General features: G+C 37.2%; 1 protein-coding gene across 7 annotated transcripts in view; it reads left to right on the plus strand.

Moving 5' to 3' along the window:
• Window positions 1-19,281, plus strand: part of LOC121390082 — a 42,037-nt gene extending 22,756 nt beyond the window's left edge. For 4 of the 7 annotated variants that reach the window (XR_005960162.1, XR_005960163.1, XR_005960161.1 and 1 more), the window contains 3 exons: window positions 601-798; window positions 1,501-1,719; window positions 2,081-3,216. Coding sequence is in view for 3 of the 7 variants with exons in the window: in XM_041521792.1 (XP_041377726.1) it covers window positions 7,158-7,184; window positions 9,400-9,423; window positions 10,533-10,556; window positions 18,229-18,299 (146 nt within the window). In the remaining 4 variants the exon portion in view is untranslated. Of the gene's footprint in view, window positions 1-600; window positions 799-1,500; window positions 1,720-2,080; window positions 3,217-7,157; window positions 7,185-9,399; window positions 9,424-10,532; window positions 10,557-12,367; window positions 14,173-18,228 lie in introns of those variants that run through there. The other 3 variants (XM_041521792.1, XM_041521793.1, XM_041521794.1) reach the window with 2 other exon arrangements.
• Window positions 19,282-20,680: the final 1,399 nt, after the last annotated feature.

Consider the following 20,680-nt stretch of genomic DNA (forward strand, 5'->3'; position numbering starts at 1 on the left):
TTTGGCAATTTGAGATATGAAATTGAATTTTAAAATTTACAATTTTGGAATCATGGAATATGTATGTCTAAGCAAGTATGATTTACCTACAGCCGTTAATGACCTTCTATATTTTTTTTTTTTTTTTTTTTTTTTTCATTGTCATTATGACCATGACATACACAACCTTAACGATATTGACAATGGTCATCATAGGTTGTTCTATATTTCACAGTATTTTAACTTGGTAAAGTTATGACTTATTGTTCTGGTTTATAAACTAATTTCATTTTCATCTGGCTATAAGGTGACATTAAGCAATACTGTTTTAAATAGCTACATATCTATTGATCATGGCTGATTATTTGATATTAATGGATTTTGTAGGCACCACTCACTAATGAGCACTCCGGGAACTGACTTATTTACAAAAATGTGTTTTAACATTATGATATGTACATTAAATTTAAAGGGACATTCCTGAGTTTGCTGCAATTTTTAAAACGCTATCGACTAACAAAGACTTTTTAATGATTGTAATTATATATCAAATACATGTATACTTTTCTGCATAGTTATTAGGGAGCACCAGTATTTAGATTTGTTTCTTAAACATTCCAGTAAAATTCTGCTGATGATGAATCGGTAACCTATACAATCAAGGGAAAGGGCCGTAGTAAGAACAAGGGTGAACAGAGGGCAAAGCAGAAGACAAGGGCAGAGCAGTGGACAATGACAGTGCAGGGAACGAGGGAATATAACTTCAAATGTGACGCACAAAGTGTGAAGCAACAATCTGAAAATAGGACACTGTTAAAGGTATGATTTTTATTGTATATCATGGTATAAAATTTTGTAAATGTGTTCATGAAAATCGCAGGAAATAACGTCAGGTTATCCATGTAACTCTTTCAGTATGTCACCTTCAATATAATTTTGGTTAAAAATACATAATGACATTAAAAATACAAAAATTATTTTATTTATTATACAGTTCAGGTTACCAGAGTTACTCTTTTACTAGTCATTAAAGGGACATACCCTAGTTTTTAAATTCTAAGGCATATTGTTTACTATTAGAGCTATTTTTGACAACTGAAATCATACTTTACTTAGATTTTATTGTTTAACTTATTCATTTCCGTACATTTGAAGTGTTTTTGGTCATCCTGGTGTTTTTAATATTACAAAATGCATTTCTCATATTTTTAAAAACACGCGTGCGTCTGAGAAGTAACAGTTATGGACTCGAGTCTTAGTCCATTTTTAGAGGAGTCACAGACTCATGGTTCACTCAATTGTAACTTTATCCAAATGTGTTACAGGTTTGTGGAATAACTAAACTTAGTGTTAAAGTTTCACGGGTTGAAACTAGGGTATGTCCCTTTAATGGAATGTTTGCTCATTGCTAGATCATGTTAAAAACTTTCCAAATACCAATATTAAATTTGTTTCTCATAATAAAGCACACATAGCAATAACTTTCTATACATGTGCATAAACAATATGTTATTATTTCAGGAACTTATAACAGGGATGTCAACTGATAATGTGAGAAAACTGTCTGAAAATAACTGAAAGTGAGCTAGGAATTGTGTTTGATTTATGTGAAATAAGTACATCACCATCACCATATAGATATCATCCCCCACAAGAACAGACTAGTCCAAGTTGATATAAGTGTGGTAATTGTAGAGAGATGACAACAGAAATTGCTGTGACAACCTTCCACAACAACCAGTGTGTATTCATTGTATTCACATGTGAAATTTTATCATTAGACCCTTAAGAAAAAAATTAAATTAAATCTTTGCCAGTTTGGCTGTGATTAGTAAAACAAAAATTATCTCAAGATAGAAATATTCAGAATCCAAACGAATAATGGGAATAAATCAATCATCCACTGTAAAACCGGCATTAACATCTGTAAATGGTCAAATACAACATTGTTATCCCATAATTATACTAGCATAATGTATGAACTTTTATCAAATGCTTCAGACAACCCAGATAAATATTCCAAGTTTTATTTGTTATGGTTTTTAGTCATTGGTATAAAAGATAAACATAATATTAACTGCACACCAATTTTCTCTTACAGGAAATTGAATGTTAGTACTGGACGAGCAAGTTTTGCGACTTGCATACACATACAGAAAGGACAGTTTGGAACTCCACAACTTGATGCTTGGTTACTACAACAAGACCATGAGGCATACAACCTATAGCCAGTTTGTCTTGTTGAGACAAGGTCGTCTGGGTGTGATATCAAGCTGTTGTGTTTCGAGAATCCTGTATAAATTTCCACACCAATGTGGCAGTTAGTGAGTTTCACACGTGATAGACTGGCTTAATAGCTTATTGTGGTTTAAAGACAACATTCAAAGATTGATTGGAATCGACTTCGTTTCTTGGAAACCAGAACTTCTGTTGCCTCTGGTTCTATCTCTGCAATGGTTCTGGATATCCTTCTTGGATCATCCTGTGAGATTGTCACTGGATGTTGCATGTTCAAATATGCCTCATCTATTCTTTTGTGCATGATCTGTGTTAATAATTCAAGAATGTACTGGTACAATTTCTTTTCCAAAACGGGCACCACACTCTTACTCCGCTTGGAATATATTCGATGATGCCTGAAATTAATGATAAATATGGACAATTAGTACATGAAATATTTAAATGTGTGGAAGGTACTGTTAATTGTCTATAAAGTTCAAATATATTAAACATTTATTTATGCATTCCACAAGATCTAACCATTTCACTCATTTAACTCTTATACAAGTGACAAAATAAATCTTTATATGTTGATATACATGTACAATACTGAAAATTGCTATATATATTTATATGAATAATTACTGAGAATCTGAAAATACAAGAATAATGGTAAACAAAATAATTTACTAACTTGGTTAAATAACTCTTCTTCATAATTAAACAAAATAAAAAATTGATATATATATATATATATATACACACTGAATATACTAATACATTTGGAGAAATAACCAGAAAATGTAAAAAGAACAAAATAAAAATGCTTTTTGTTTTAGGTGACATAAAAAATTAATAAGAGAGGGCTTGTTCAAAAGTTCGCATTTAGACTTTGCCAACACACATGCGTACCTCCTTCAAAAAGCCTGGATCTGTCCCTGATGTGTGTGTGTGTGTGTGTGTGTGTGTGTGTGTGTTTACACATTGTATATGTAAATAAATATGTATTGACAAAAACCGATTTGTACTGGATGTACTAACAACAAAACTATAATTTCCTTGGCAGCACCTAGTTCAAGGGGGTCTGTAGGCACACATGGAGGAATATTAGCTGGCAGGGTGTCTAGACTGGTGAGAGGGGATCAATTCATGCTCCCCAAGAAATAATATTGAATATCCCCACTGCCAGACAAATTGCTTTACTGGTGGGGGGGGGGGGGGGGGGGGGGGGGGGGGGAGAGGAGATACCCCAAAAACTGCCCCCCATCCACATAACTGGCTATTTGCACAGGTCTCCAGAAAATATAGGAAATAGTTCCCATTTTATGTTTAGTGTAAAAGTAACCTTTTTGTCTACATGAAGACTAAAGTTTGTTTGTTTTGTTTAATGACACCACTAGAGCACATTGATTTATTAATCATCGGCTATTGGAAGGAAGGAAGGAAGGAGATGATTTATTTAACAACGCACTCAACACATTGTATTTACAGTCATATGGCTTCAGATATGGTTAAGGACTAGACGGATATTGAGAGAGGAAACCTGCAGTTGCCACTGCATGGGTTACTCTTTTCGATTAGAAGCAAGGGATCTTTTTATATGCACCATCCCATAGACAGGATATATATATGTATGTATTTTAGGTTTCATTCTTAACAAAAATAGGGTTGGTAATCTAATCAAACTGAGAAACCGTAATAGGCCGAGGTGTTCCGAATCTAGTTTGTTGATTGAAAAAAATCAGGGATCACGATTTAATTTAAATTTTGTTTTAATTTGTCTGGGGATTTTTTGGCTTCAAAAAAATTCAGGGTTGCTACGTAAAATTCAGGTAGATCGGGAAACCTGAAACACGCAGATTGTTTTAGACCTTAGAAGCCGACTGACTCTTACCTAAAAAATGTTGCATGTTACTGTACAGTAAACAAACATTTTTTGTTAAGGCCTAAATGCCCTGCTTCCTTTTGTATTGCCAGCCCACTCATTTTACGATCTTGATTTTCACTTAAGTTACTACTACTAGTCTATGGTGAATAATTCATGATAATATATTTTATACATGTTATAAAATGCTTGTAGATCATGAAATTAGTTGCTTAATATATAAACCCCTCAAAAACGGTTAAAAGTAGTCAGTTGCCAGTGACGGATCCAGAAAATCCATTTAGGGGTCCCCAGTGACATGAAGTGGAATTTTAAGGGAAGTTTGGAAGGGGATCGTAAAAAAACGAAAAGTAATATATAATAAAATTATAACTCGCAAAATTTAGAGGGGGAGCGCCCCCCCCCCCCCCGCCCAACCGCCTCTGGTTCCCCCCCCCCCAAAAAAAAACCCACAACAACAACCAAACAACAACAACAAAAAACCTCACACCAACAAAAACAAAACAAAATCTGTTACCTTTAAATATAAATAACATGACAATTTACTGGTTATTGATATTGACGTTTTAAGTATATAACTCCCTGAAGTGGCAGCAAAAGGGTAGCTACGGCCCCGAGTTGTGATAATATTGATAAAATCATATTCAATGATATTGTGTAGAAAAAAACCCCCAAAAATGCCTACAGAAAACAAAAGCCTAATACAATAAATAAATTGCTGGGTACCTGTTCCACACCACCGCCCCTACAGGCCTAACTTAAAATAACCCCGTATAATGTTGATACTATTACTAATAGTAATTTAATAGTAATATTTAATTCTGGTCGGACTGAAAAGTAAAAGGACCTACCATTTATCAAGGAACGGTAATTTTGCAACATCTTCGTGTCGTCTGCCTGCAATGCTCATGGGCGGATCCAAGGGGGGGGGGGGGGGGGGGGGACCAGGGGGACGCGTCCCCCCAAAAAATTGTTCAAGTGCCCTCAAAATGTCCAAGTGCCCTTTTTGTTTGTAGAATTTTTTTTTTTTTAAGTAAACAATAATTATATTGTAGATAAATGAAATCAAGATTTTCGTGTACATGCGCAAGCTTGCAGATATGTGTCTGTGTTATTGAGTCTCAATGGGGCCCCATTGAGGTTCTAACGCGAGTGACGCCAATTTACTTCATTATTGCTAGTATATTATGACGTAGAACTGTAGGAATTCATATTAATTGTAAATATCAAAACTTGTAGTAAGGTGCCCTTTTGACGAGTCAATGTGCCCTTCTTTTTTGGTCCCCCCCTAAAAATATTTCCTGGATCCGCCCATGATGCTAGCTTTTTAGTTCACACCAGCGACTGCACTCTTTTCCTAGGCTCACTTGGGCAATACTTCGTATAACATCGAGATGTTGTTTGGGTTTTTTGCCTGGACAATGCCTTTAATTATTTTGTCGACACTTCTCTTTGGTGTTGACGCCATTAATCGCGTTCCAAAATTGCGAAATCTCACGTGATCTCTTGCTGGGGAAATTCCACACTTGTCATAAACAAATCAAAACCGAAATCTGTAGGAGCCCATCAAAAGTGTCCCACTTTCGAAATATCGGCTTTGTTTTTGACCTAGATAAGCCAGCGTAGTGAAACCAATGCTGAGTGCGGCGTCATATATGCACCAAACGTAATTGGACTTTCTGTTCTATATGCTTAAATAATAAAAATATTCAAGGGACTGCCGCTTTAATTTTTTTAATATGCCATACATAGCTATTGTCGCTTGTTCTATTAAAGTTACAATATCTGGTTACCATATTATAACATAATGTACAAATATGAAATACAAGATCAAATGCACTTTTAAAAAACTCGTGTGTGTTCGCTATGAACGGAGATCGTCAAAAGTATACGCTCGATTCGTCGCTTGTGCCGCCATAGCTCGGCAAAGCACAAACGACAGCCTGTTGGAGGTTAGTTAACACGTGCGTTTGACGATTTCAAATTGTAGGGTTTGTCACAAAAAATTAAAAGAAAAATCTTGCGCTGTACGAAGAACGTTCGGTTGAGGATACGGTACTAGAGTCTTTAGTTAAAACCGGTTTGATCTTGACAACGTATTATCGACAATCGTACCTTCCTGTTTCAGAATTAATATTTTGTAAAGTGTTAGTAGAAGTTTAGTTTGTATACTAAAGTAGTGTTGGAAATAGAATAAAAAAATTTTTCGTCAATTATTTCTTTCATATTAAACTGACAAGTAAATATTTTGTAAATATCTATTTAATGATACTCTACCTGATTGAGCATTCACTTGTTTGGGCTCTCATTGATGTACAAAGTGGTGTTTCATTGGCTGTTTATTCCATGACTATGTATCTATAGTCCGTCCCATCATTCTATAAAACTGTTTTTGTAAATAATTTTAGTGTGGTTTGACGTAAAAAGAAACGTAAAAGCGTTTTGGAAATAACAACATAATACTATTTTTGTGTTCCATTTACAAATCAATCGGCTCAAAAATAAATAACGTGTGGTAAATTTAATAGTATAAAAAAGGCGTTCCCACTGGGATAGACTAGTGTCTCGTCTATAAGAGGACAGCCACTCCCAAGGAGACCCTTTACTGGAAAACACATCCTTCCTGCACTGTTCAAAGATAACAGACACTTTTAGATTAGTTTACATAATTAAAACTAGTACAGGACAGAGTTCCTTGGAATACAGATTCAGACGATTCCTTTTCTACACATTTGGTTTCTTATTATTGTTCACGATAGCTTACAGCCGATATATGAACGGCCGTGTTGTGTATTGTTATTTGTTTTTTGCTTGTGTGTTAGTGTGTCGATTAACGTTTATTTCCGATCGTTGATTTTGTATCATCTATTTCCTATGGTTTATTGCATCCATTTTTATCATAATTTCCAAAGTCATAATAACAACAAACATCACCATTGCTGTCGGGTTTATGCCTTTATCATAGGCACACATCTATGTATCATCGTTATCATTATCGTTATGGAAATCATCTTGATCACGTCAGTGTGTGCATTATGGAACTAACTACTATTTTGTTTTGTTGTTTTCCCAGAATCCACCACTAAAATAAATGGTATAGGTACGTATATATTTCTTATTTTATACATAACATTATTTATATATTAAACGGGTATGTACATTCATTGGGAATTAAGTATTCCACCCATAAGTAAGAATGTTTACTTGGTGTTTTTTTGTTGGGTTGTTTTCTGCTGTGTTAGTATATACATACATATATATATATATATATATATATATATATATACATACATACTAGCCAGTGCCAGGTCTGCCCTCTGTTTCCTGCACGTAAGCGGGATCAACCGCGTAGATTGTAGGCCCCATGCATATGGTTGAGTTAAAGAACTTCCTTTTTATGGAAGCTTCGATAGCTCAGAGGGTAGCGTGGTTAGTCTTGCAATTTGCGGGCGATTCGGTGCCACAGGTTCGAGTCCCAGCAACGACATGGGACAATTTGTGAGGCCAGAAAGGATTATCCCCTGCGCCAGTGCGTTAATATCTATGTATGTAACAGTCAACCTCGACATACATACAATATATAGATATTCATACATCAGTACATATATACATACACACATACATACATACATACATACGAGGTGCATACATACATACATATATACATTTATGTAAAGGTAACGGCCTATAGACAACACCCAAAAACAAACAACAACAAATAATCATTACGTTAAGTGCAAAGGGTCATTGACAGGTAATTCATCTACTTGACTACCACAAAACAGACGATACACACTGCGGTCGTCCACTCCAAAAGCTGCACAGAAAAATACCAACTTACAAAAGACAGATCAGATTAGGGATTAAGGCAGTGACATGCAATCTCGAATCACTGCCAAACGTGATGCTATCAGATGGAAGGTGTACCTATCCCTCACAGACAAATACCAACCTACAAAAGACAGAGGAGACTAGGTAAAACAGTGACATGCAATCACGAATCACTGCCAAACGTGATGCTATCAGATGGAAGGTGTACCTATCCCTCACAGACAAATACCAACCTACAAAAGACAGAGGAGACTAGGTGAAACAGTGACATGCAATCTCGAATCACTGTCAAACATGATGCTATCAGACGGCCGGTGTATCTATCCCTCACAGACAAATACCAACCTACAAAAGACAGAACACTGGCATTTTACCCGGGAGTGGCGTGATGCTTTCAGACGGAAGGCGTATCTATCCCTCACAAACAAATACCAACCTACAACAGACAGCACACTGGGCATTTAGACAGCAGTGGTATGTAGTCACGAATCACTACCAAACATGGTGATATCAGGTAACAGGTAAGCTTATCCTGCACGACCACTAATGGCTCCGGTCAAAAGCATATCCCATAATTGTTGTCCGATCTTTTCATCTAAATTGATGGACATTATGTACTGGTTAATCACAAAAAAGGATGAAAAAGTAGCCATTAAGTGAAAATAGGTTATATCCAGTCTATCTTGAAACGTTTTGATAGCCTTTAGAAGTATATTCCTGAATGATAAGGTATATCTTAAATGTAACACTGATTGAGCCTATGGTTAATCCCATTTATGTCAAAGACTTTCTAGCACTATATTGAAAGTGTACCCTTGATTGTGGTCAGGAAAGACGTTAGCCTTTTAGACAGGAATTGTGTTATGCTTGTATCAAACGTAAGTTGTTTTCCCTTTGACAAAAATGTGCAATAAATATGTATATCTGCACACTGTAAACGTTGCCTTTCGATGAGCCAAACATCTTTATCACGTCCTGCAACTCCACGTAGGGACGTGACACAAGTCAGTAACCATATAGACGTACTCTAGATATGCATTTGTACTGGGTACTTCCCACGTTTTGATTAGCAATATATAGATTAAGGTGTTGTTGCAGTCTATTGACAGTCAGTCAACCAAAACATCGAAAATGTGCAATAGCCATGCACACCACGAGTACGTTTATGCTGTAAAATTTATTTGTATCAATTGATATGACGTTTAGAAATTCAATTTATTCACCATCTACCCAATAAAGATCAAATAATCAACGTTATTACAAGTGTGCCATTTTCAAAAGTGTGAAATAAATATCAAAAGCGAATCTTTTTTAAAGCTCACTTTTCACTTAGCCAAACTTCATTATTGATCATAATCATCATCATCAACATCATCAAGAATATTGTGATCAAAATCACATTCCGTTTCAAGCAGCAGCATTAAAAACATCAGCAAATTTAAAAGTAACCATTTAGTTTTATTTCTTTCATATTGTTTTTTCAGCTGCCTACTACGTACCTAGCAAAGGTACGTATACAATATTACTGTCTACATCAGTCAGCACCAATATAGCCGGGAGGGGTATTATTCCCAGTCACCCTGAGAAGGACTAATCAGTTCACCAAAGGGTCGGGTTTACAAACATTAATTATTCACTCGGAGAACAAGTCATAACTCCTCACAGCGAGGGGATGATAGGTTTCTCTCTCCCACTCTCTGTCTGTATCACCGTAATTCTGACCATATGTCCGTCTGTCGCACCTTCTTTCTGTCCACCTGTCCCACATACAGTATTCTAGCATTTTGTTCACAATGCCTCAATGTTGAACTGCAATTTTGTATATAACATGTACTGTTACAGATCAAGGTTAATTTTCATGGCGATTTACCCATTTTTGGCCCTTGTGCTCTTTATTACCCATTGTCATTTTTTATTGAAATATAAATATATAGAAGATACTCCCCGAGTGTCTTTTGATGTCATTATTTATCAGCACGAGTTGATAAAAGTATGAATGAAATCCGAGGCTTGCCAATTATGATATCACAAGACACGGGGGGGGGGGGGGGGGGGGGGGGGGGTATTCTTTTTATCATCCATTATTATTCTTTTCATTTGCGACAGTTGTAAACAATGTCAGTAATATGGGTTGAATGTCAGCGGTAGACACGTTAACTAGCAGAACGGCAGTGGCGTGACGTCACTAATGTTAGGTTTAGCGCTGAAACAAACACAGTGACATAACAAAACATTGTCTTGTGATTAAAATTTGACCAATCAAGATTATAAGAAGAATATAAGGAGATATCGCAAATTATAGTGCCAGCGATATCTCCTACAAAAGCTTTTAATAGATGATAAATATATATATATTTATATTGTTCATACTTTAATGGACCTATAACACCTGGAGGTAAAAAGTCGTGAGATAATATGTTTATAAAATATAATTTCTTAAATATACCAATCATTTGAACAATGGCATGCATCAACATCATCATCATTAAGAATATCGTCATTAAAATTACTTTAAGCTCCAAGCAGCATTGTTATCAACACCATGGACAACTTGCTAAATTCAAAAGTAACCATTTATTTGGATTTCTTTCATTGTTTTGTTTTTGTTTTTTTCCAGAGGCCTACTACATACCAAGCATAAGTACGTATAACATTTTATTGTCTTCCTTTGCATTAGTTCTACATTAGCCAGAATTTGCTGTAGAAGCAATCTGGTTTGTTTGGTCGTTAGCTACATTTTCACTTTCATTCATTTAATGGCAGGTGGTCCGTCGATAAGACTAGAACAATCCAGACCACACCCACTTCGTACTTTATTTATAAGTAGGGATGGGTGTTAGTGCCAATATTGCTGGGTACCCCCTCTAAAATATGGAGATGGTCGATCTGAATGAAAAAATAGCCATGCTGGGTAACGTAGTTAGTTGTAACCCCCATGTACATACCCCAAGAAGTTGTCATGCCCCCAATATAAGGCATTTTGGCCAGGAAAATAACTAACAAATCCAAAAAAAACATTTTGATTTGTTAATTACTCAATAAACATTGTGTAGAGTAAGACGTGATAAAATACTTCCACAGTTTTGTTATATTAATAATGTTCAATATGAGAATAACTAGTAACACCAGGTTATGACAGCGATTGCGACAGCGGTTTTTATTCAAGTACAGTTTCATATTCACCTCATACGTATTGATAGGGAGTGTATTGTGGTCCTTCATGAGGCGAAACAGATCACTAGTCTTGCTTTTGGTAGGAAAAGTGATGGGTCACGAGCATAGCGAACCTGCAAGTAGAGGTGTCCTACTTTGGTTGCCTCGTCTATCTCAGTGTCTGCCATGTACTCGCCCACTGCACTGGTTGATGTGAAAGGGCCTCCCATAGCTTTCAGTGCCTCCAAGTCTGTTTTTCCTCCTATCCATTACTAGATTAGCAATTTCCTTGCCTTGTAGGCCTTGCTTCGTTAATTATTGTTGTTTCGCATTCCATGCCAGGATTTCGGGTATCCTGCCCCCTTTTCTAACCACACTGCCATATTTCCTAAAAGACCCTGACTGTCATCTATCAATCAAGTATGTTGCTTTGGCTTTCACTTGTGCTGCAGATGTACTACCAAGCTGCTTGGCACCTCTAGTCGAGAGCTCATAGTTAATAAAGCCAACATTCCTCTATGCTGTCAGGTTGTGAATTGGTGCCTTCTCTAGCTTATGTGGTTCTATATTGAAAACTGAATGTTTTGAAGACTTGTCATAGTGTCCAAAGCCAAATATGTCCCCCTTTTGTTTCTGGAAGCCTGCAGCTAGTTTGGGGAGTATCATCCTCGGAACGTTACCACTTGTGGTTGGAATGAAGTTGCTACTTTTGTCATGGCTTCACATATACCTTCATCATACCATGCATACTTGAACCTCTCCATAAATACAAATTTGAAAGCTGGCTCATCAAGGTTTAAGAGAGCAGATGCATCTGTATTCATCAGCTCCTGGTACGGCTGCTGAAATGCTGGGGTGATCTGAGAGTAAGTTGTGTCAGACGAAGTGGTCCGTGACAGGTATAGCTCAACCAGATCCAACTCAAACAAGGCCCCAGCACAATACATGACCTTCAAAAAATCCAAGTCCAAGAAGCATCGGACAATGCAGGATAACTGATTTGTGACATGTTCAAACTTCTGGAAGAAGGATGCCGCATCATCAGTATGGTAGAGAACAATTACACAAGTCAGTGTCAGGCGATTGAAGCGCTCATCCTATAGACTGAAAGACTTGTAACGTCTTGTTTGGTTTTGGGCTATTCATTTGCTTTATTCCATGGCTTGTGGTCAAAGTTGCGACTAATGAGCCGAGTCACGCAGTCAAGAGCTTGCTCAGTGACACTTGTTGCTGTTGTTGTTGCATTGATCAGAAAGTTTGAGTAGATCTTGTCTCTACCTAGAATGTTTTTTATTTCAGCCCTGTTAAACATCAGTGTTGGGGATACATTGCAAAACAAATGATCAGGGATGTGTTCCGATGCTAGACTTTCCACTACAATCTCATCCACATTAATGTTACGAGCTGTCTGATCTGTTATGACAAAGTAATTTGTTTTCAAAGAGAGATTTAGGTTCAACACCGCTTGCTCCCTCACGAATTTCAAGAACTGCAACTTTGAGAGCAGCTATGTTGTTTCTGGACTCTGGAGCAACGCCCATGGTTGGAAGAGATCTGTATTTTCTACAGTGATACCCTGAACAGAAAATACTCAAGCACCTTGCTTCTTGGATCCGTCATCAGAATATGTCACCACAACCTTCTCATCAGAGTTCATGATCTCTTTGACAATTTCATCTAATGCCATAGCCTCAATGGTATTACCTGTTTGTCTGACACTGCTGGATTCAGGCAGGGCGTCCAAATCAGTAACATCCGTCTCATCATGGTACTTCCAAACATCACGTTCTTCCAAACATTTTGTTCTCAACTGTGACGATAGCTGCTGCAGCTTGACGCATAGCCATGTGGTAGCAACACTTCAGTTTATCGACAGTTTCATAGAACTCAGGTCGCACTCTCCTAAATACTCACGCGGATATGCTGATATTTAAGGGGCAGTTTATCTCCTGGCTGAGTAAGAGTAGCTGTAGATGACAGACGTCGTTTCTTTCTCTGTACACGGTATGTTAACAACCATGGTTACTTTGCTTCAAGAGATATGCTTCTTTATGAATGAATGCAGTTTTGTTCGATTATCATGTACTTTTAACTTTTTTTCCGCACATTTAATGTCTAGTTACGTTACGAATTGTTTAGCCTATATATATGATGTCCAGTGAAACCCTACAAAATAAATGTAGTATTTAGAGTGATTTTTGTTTTATGTTGTCAGTTGTAGATAATTATTTTGCCATTATTCATTTTACCTAAAATACATGAAAATGTATGTATATCAAAAGTAACATCATTTCAAATGTTTTTCAAGCCTGTTTTAATGGTCGCGAGACTTTCAGAGGGTATGTACATGGGGATTAGCATCAATCAGCTGGTCAAACTTTGATACTTTTGTACTCAGAGAGGTTGTGTCCATATTTTTAGGGGGTATTTCATTAAAGAAATTACATTTGCAAAATAACACCTCCCCCTATTATAAGACAAGCACAACCCAGACCATACCCACTTCGTACTTTGTTAATAAAACCACAACCCAGACCACACCCACTTCGTACTTCGTTAATAAAACCACAACCCAGACCACACCCACTTCGTACTTCGTTAATAAAACCACAACCCAGACCATACCCACTTCGTACTTCGTTAATAAAACCACAACCCAGACCACACCCACTTCGTACTTCGTTAATAAAACCACCACCCAGAACACACCCACTTCATACATCGTTAATAAAACCACAATCCAGACCACACCCACTTCGTACTTTGTTAATAAAACCACAATCCAGACCACACCCACTTCATACATCGTTAATAAAACCACCACCCAGAACACACCCACTTCATACATCGTTAATAAAACCACAATCCAGACCACACCCACTTCGTACTTCGTTAATAAAACCACAACCCAGACCATACCCACTTCGTACTTCGTCTATAACAGGACAACCCAGAACATACTCACTTCGTACATCATTTGTGAAACCACAATCCAGACCATACTCACTTCATACTTCGTTTATAAAACTACCCGCCTCGGTGGCGTCGTGGTTAGGACACCGGTCTACAGGCTGATAGGTACTCGGTTCGGATTCCAGTCGAGGCATGGGATTTTTAATCCAGATACCGACTCCAAACTCTGAGTGAGTGCTCCACACGGCTCAATGGGTAGGTGTAAACCACTTGCACCGACCAGTAATCCATAACTGGTTCAACAAAGGCCATGGTTTGTGCTATTCTGCCTGTGGGAAGCGCAAATAAAAGATCCCTTGCTGCTAATCGGAAAGAGTAGCCCATGTAGTGGCGACAGCGGGTTTCCTCTCAAAATCTGTGTGGTCCTTAACCATATGTCTGACGCCATATAACCATAAATAAAATGTGTTGAGTGCGTCGTTAAATAAAACATTTCTTTCTTTCGTTTATAAAACGACTGCCACTCGAAAAGTTGCACATAAACCAACCTAGAAAATCGGAACGACTCGAATCTTTATCTAGTGCCTAGTCCATAGGACAGCCACTTTCGAGGAGATCCTTCATTGGAGATGTCATCCTTCTTGCACCAACACAAAGAGGACTGTCACTACCAGATTAATTTACTAAATCAAACCTAGCGCCAAGCAGAGCTCTTTGGAATAAGAATTGTTGTGATCACATACACTCATGAATTACTGTTATAACAGTGTTGATATGAGACAGTGATACAAATAAGCAAAACTGTTCACTAGTCCACCGGACAAGTACATATAGAATTCTACTCGTCAGCCAATATTTTCAATTTGTCAAATAAATGGTTTGTTTATATAAGTGCAAGGATGATTTTTTTTACTGCTCAAAATGAAACTGCATTGTATGTTCATAGAACAACCATTGAGGTAAAAGTAATTTATCCAAGCGCATTTTCGCAAACGGACACGTGCTTAATTCGAACACTGCCAGAGGTGTTTTCGGAAAATGAGCATATCATGCCCAACCGGTGGCATCCATCATGATAGAACAGATGGGATATTTAGACAGTAGTGGTGTGCAGGCAAAACTCACTGACAAACGTAATGTTATAATGCAAAAGGTGACCATATCCTGCTGTCACGGGGATTCTATAATACCCGTAACTGGATGAAACACGATTATCCAAATATCTCTCCTAACTGTATATCTATTAGATCTCTCTGTATCGAGCAGTTATACCCGCTGTGGCTCGTCTAGGTATGATCAGAGATAAGATCTTATATAAAGTATATATTATTATAGCACGTTTAGTTCACTAGAAAACACAACAAAACACAATACACTTTGGAATCTGTATTAACCTACGCTGACAAATGTACTGTCGCAGTAGTTAATTAATAACAATAATAACAACCCAGAACTGATCACTTAATTAGTTAATCTCTAGGTGTCTAGTTTACACAATATGCTAATCACTTCACCGTGACACAACACCCACATGTGTGATAATTGAGAAACACTAACACACACACACACGTGTGATAATGGAGAAACGCTTCCAGGGGAACTTAATTAATAACGGAATTACAGCTCTATTCCTAACTGGTTCATTTTTAATTAACCCTTAACTACTCATTCAGTAACCTTGTAACACAGAATTAATACTGGTACCTATCACAATAAAGACAATAACCTACAGTTTACCTAGGTCCTCTAGGATGACTGGTTAAGCTTTTTATAATTATTTAGGACAGTGAGCCTACAGATTACTGTGTCAGATGACCGGCAGCATCGTCTAAATAATATTGGTATAATACAGTATTAAAATATTTAAAGTCACATCAATCACATCAAGGTTATACACAGAGCAGAAAATATATATTTACCAAAGTCCCGTCTGAACTAATATAGATCGTTCAGTGGACGGACAGCGATCCCCTGGAGCATTTCTATCGTTTCTCCTCGATATCTCTAAATCCTAGCTATTTATTCAAAACTCTCAGAGACAGCGAATATCGCCTGGGGGTACAAGGCGATACCTCACCTATCATCTGATATGTCCACCTCTCCCAGATCGGTATATTTTTCTCTCATCATCAGACTGGCTGTCGCCATTCGCCAAATCACGGTTGTAAAAACCGCACTCGCAGAGGTATTACGTAACTACTGGCCACATGGCCTCCACATGTGCATTTTGGAATGCACGATAGCGCGAAGGTATTACGTAACAAATTGCCCATCTGGGCTAAGTGCATTTGGAACTGCACACGGCCTTCTAAAACAATTAATATCGCCACAGGCGAAAAGAAATTAAGAGCATGTACCGTCACACCTGCACTACCGGTGGCATCCATCATGACAGAACAGATGGGATATTTAGACAGTAGTGGTGTGCAGGCATAACTCACTGACAAACGTAATGTTATAATGCAAAAGGTGACCATATCCTGCACTACCGGTCGCATCCATCATGACAGAACAGATGGGATATTTAGACAGTAGTGGTGTGCAGGCAAAACTCACTGACAAACGTAATGTTATAATGCAAAAGGTGACCACATCCTGCACTACCGGTGGCATCCATCATGACAGAACAGATGGGATATTTAGACAGTAGTGGTTACCTGGGCGGATCCAGGAAATATTTTTAGGGGGGGGGGGGGGGGGGGGGGGGGGGGGGGGGGGGGGGGGGGGGGGGGGGGGGGGGGGGGGGGGGACCAAAAAAGAAGGGCACATTGACTCGTCAAAAGGGCACCTTACTACAAGTTTTGATATTTACAATTAATATGAATTCCTACAGTTCTACGTCATAATATACTAGCAATAATGAAGTAAATTGGCGTCACTCGCGTTAGAACCTCAATGGGGCCCCATTGAGACTCAATAACACAGACACATATCTGCAAGCTTGCGCATGTACACGAAAATCTTGATTTCATTTATCTACAATATAATTATTGTTTACTTAAAAAAAAAAAAAATCTACAAACAAAAAGGGCACTTGGACATTTTGAGGGCACTTGAACAATTTTTTTGGGGGACGCGTCCCCCTGGTCCCCCCCCCCCCCCTTGGATCCGCCCATGTCTGGTATGCAGGCATAACTCACTGACAAACGTAATGTTATAATGCAAAAGGTGACCATATCTTGCACTACTACTAACCACTGTCAGGAGCACATATTATAATCATCGTTAAGTCCGAATTTTCATCTAAAGGACATTATGTACACGTTCGTCATAACTGACACTGAGTTTTTAAATATTATAATTACAGGGGCGACGTTTCTGCTGATGGACTATTAGTCCCAGATATGCGTCGTTAGCCCTATTACAATTTAGAAATTGCTATATATTAACACAAACTGTTATATAACAGCGTTGACAAACCAAATACGGTTCTGCCCAGTGCGTGCCAATGCGGATCAAAGCATACTGATTCGAATTGTGTTTCGCCGTTGACACACCACCACTCAATACGGATGAATTCGGATCAATCCGTTTTGGCCGAGACACACCGAATACACTTACAAATGTATTCATTCAATTTATTTTTGAGTGTTTATCAAGTTAACGTCAAAGCACGCTGTCCTGAGTACATACACATCAGCTGTCCAGGACAGTAGGTTACTCGTTAGTGACTGAGATGTCGGTGTAGTGGCTTTACACCTACCCACTGTGAGGGAAAGAAAGAAAAGAAAAGAAAAATCATATTCTATTTCATCAAACACGGTATTTATTCCGCCATTTTGGAAATTGAAAATCCTAGCAGCATCAATCATCATGAATATCTAGTTCATTTCTAAAGCAGCATCAATCATCATGAATATCTAGTTCATTTCTAAAGCAGCATCAATCATCATGAATATCTAGTTCATTTCTAAAGCAGCATCAATCATCATGAATATCTAGTTCATTTCTAAAGCAGCATCAATCATCATGAATATCTAGTTCATTTCTAAAGCAGCATCAATCATCATGAATATCTAGTTCATTTCTAAAGCAGCATCAATCATCATGAATATCTAGTTCATTTCTAAAGCAGCATCAATCATCATGAATATCTAGTTCATTTCTAAAGCAGCATCAATCATCATGAATATCTAGTTCATTTCTAAAGCAGCATCAATCATCATGAATATCTAGTTCATTTCTAAAGTAACCACTGGTTTTTTTTTTTTTTTTTTTTTTTTTTTTTTTTTTTTTTTTTTTTTCAGATTACTTCTACATACCTAGCGTAGATACCGGTACGTGTACGTGGCCTTTGAGGATGGACCAAGGCAGATGAAGAGGACGTAAAGAACCTTAAATATACCCATATTTTCTGTGCAATGTATGCTTTATAAAAAAAAGAAGAAAAAGAAGCGGCATCGCAGCAGCAACTTTGGTCTGTTAAATACCCTTGAATATTACACTACAAAATGGGATCTAACCGTTAATGCAAATAAAACGAAAATAGTAGTCTTTAGAAATGGGGGTAAACTTAAAGATAACGAGAAATGGGATTATGAGGGTCACCAGTTGGAGGTAGTAGACGAATTTTAACTATCTTGGACTGTTACTAAGTTATAATGGTAAATTTAATCGGGCACAGAAAAGACTGGCAGAACAAGGACGTAAAGTACAATACTGGATCATGAATATTTGTAATAAGAACTATTTTGATATTGAAACGAAGTTAGCGGTATTTGATACCTATGTAAATAGTGTTCTTAATTATGGATCGGAAGTCTGGGGTTTTCACTCGGCACACGACATTGAGAAAGTGCATATACAATTTTGTAAACGTTCATTGGGTGTACATAATAGAACTTGTAATTACTTTGTTTATAGAGAATTGGGACGATTTCCACTAGCTATTATAAGAAAGCTGAGAATTTTTAAATACTGGATAAACGTACTACCAGTAATTGCATTCTAAAAGCTGTGTACGAGGAAATGTATGAGTATGGAGATATTTGGCTAACGAATATTAAGCAGGAATTAAATACGCTTGGGCTAAGTTATATGTGGAAATCGACCCATACCCATATAAGTTTTTATTACATAATTAAAGAAAGAATATTTGATCTATTTAAACAAAAATCCTACAGTTTAATAACAGCGTCGCCAAAAGGATCACTATATAAACACTTAATAAAGAAATATCAATTACAAACATATCTGACGAAGCCAATTGATTCACGTAATATAAAAAAAATAACGAAAATGAGAATTTGTGCACACAGGCTAAATATTGAAGCTGGTAGGTACAAAAATATCGAGAGAACACAAAGAGTATGTACATTATGTAATGTTAATGAGATTGAGGATGAGTTTCATTTTATTCTTCAGTGTCCACGATACGAAACTTTAAGAAATAGATTTATTAAGAAATACTACTCCAAGAACCCCAGTGCTTTTAAACTAATACAGCTATTGTCAACTACAAACAATAAGGAGATAAATAACCTTGGCAAATACTTAATACAGGCGAACAAAATGAGGGATATGCTATTACTACAAACAACTTAATAGATCTATATTTGTGTGACCCATATTGCCGATTGTTTATATATAGATATAGATGGATTGTTTTATCGGTATATGTGTATGTATTTTATTTATGCAAGTCATTCTCCACCATTGTTCTGCACTATTGTACATAATATTGTATTTCATTGTTATAATGCTGATAAGTTAGAAAACTTAACGCAATAAAGAACTTGAACTTGACCAGTTTATGTTTGTTTTTGTTTTGTTTGTTTGTTTGATTGGGTGGGGTTTTTTTCGTTTTTGTTTTTTTTGTTTTGTTTTGGGTTTCTTGGGGGGAGAGACTTAGGCCCGCTTTCGTTCGCGAGTTTATCGACACAGTGCATTTACATGGTACCTTTTCCATATACGGGATTCCGCGCGCGGTCATTCAACACGTTCAAGTTGAAGTACACTCCGACAACGAAACATTTTGTATAGCCTCTATTAGAAATTCGCGAGAAAAAATAGGCAGAGTTACGTCCCTGTCACGGGGATTCTATAATTCCCGTAACTGAATAAAACACGATTATCAAAATATCTCTCCTAACTGTATATCTATTAGATCTCTCTGTAACAGGCGGTTAAACCCTAGTATGGCTCGTCTAGGTATGATCAGAGATACGATCTTATATAAAGTATATATTATTATAGCACGTTTAGTTCACTAGAAAACACAACAAAAACACAATACACTTTGGAATCTGTATTAACCTACGCTGACAAATGCACAGCCGCAGTAGTTATTTAATAACAACAATAATAACAACCCAGAACTGATCACTTAATTAGTTAATCTCTGGGAGTTTAGTTTACACAATATGCTAATCACTTCACCGTGACACAACACCCACATGTGTGATAATTGAGAAACACTAACACACACACACACACGTGTGATAATGGAGAAACGCTTCCAGGGGAACTTAATTAATAACGGAATTACAGCTCTATTCCTAACTGGTTCATTTTTAATTAACCCTTAACTACTCATTCAGTAACCTTGTAACACAGAATTAATACTGGTACCTATCACAATAAAGACAATAACCTACAGTTTACCTAGGTCCTCTAGGATGACTGGTTAAGCTTTTTATAATTATTTAGGACAGTGAGCCTACAGATTACTGTGTCAGATGACCGGCAGCATCGTCTAAA

Source organism: Gigantopelta aegis, chromosome 15, assembly GCF_016097555.1.
Source record: "Gigantopelta aegis isolate Gae_Host chromosome 15, Gae_host_genome, whole genome shotgun sequence".
NCBI lineage: Eukaryota > Metazoa > Mollusca > Gastropoda > Neomphalida > Peltospiridae > Gigantopelta > Gigantopelta aegis.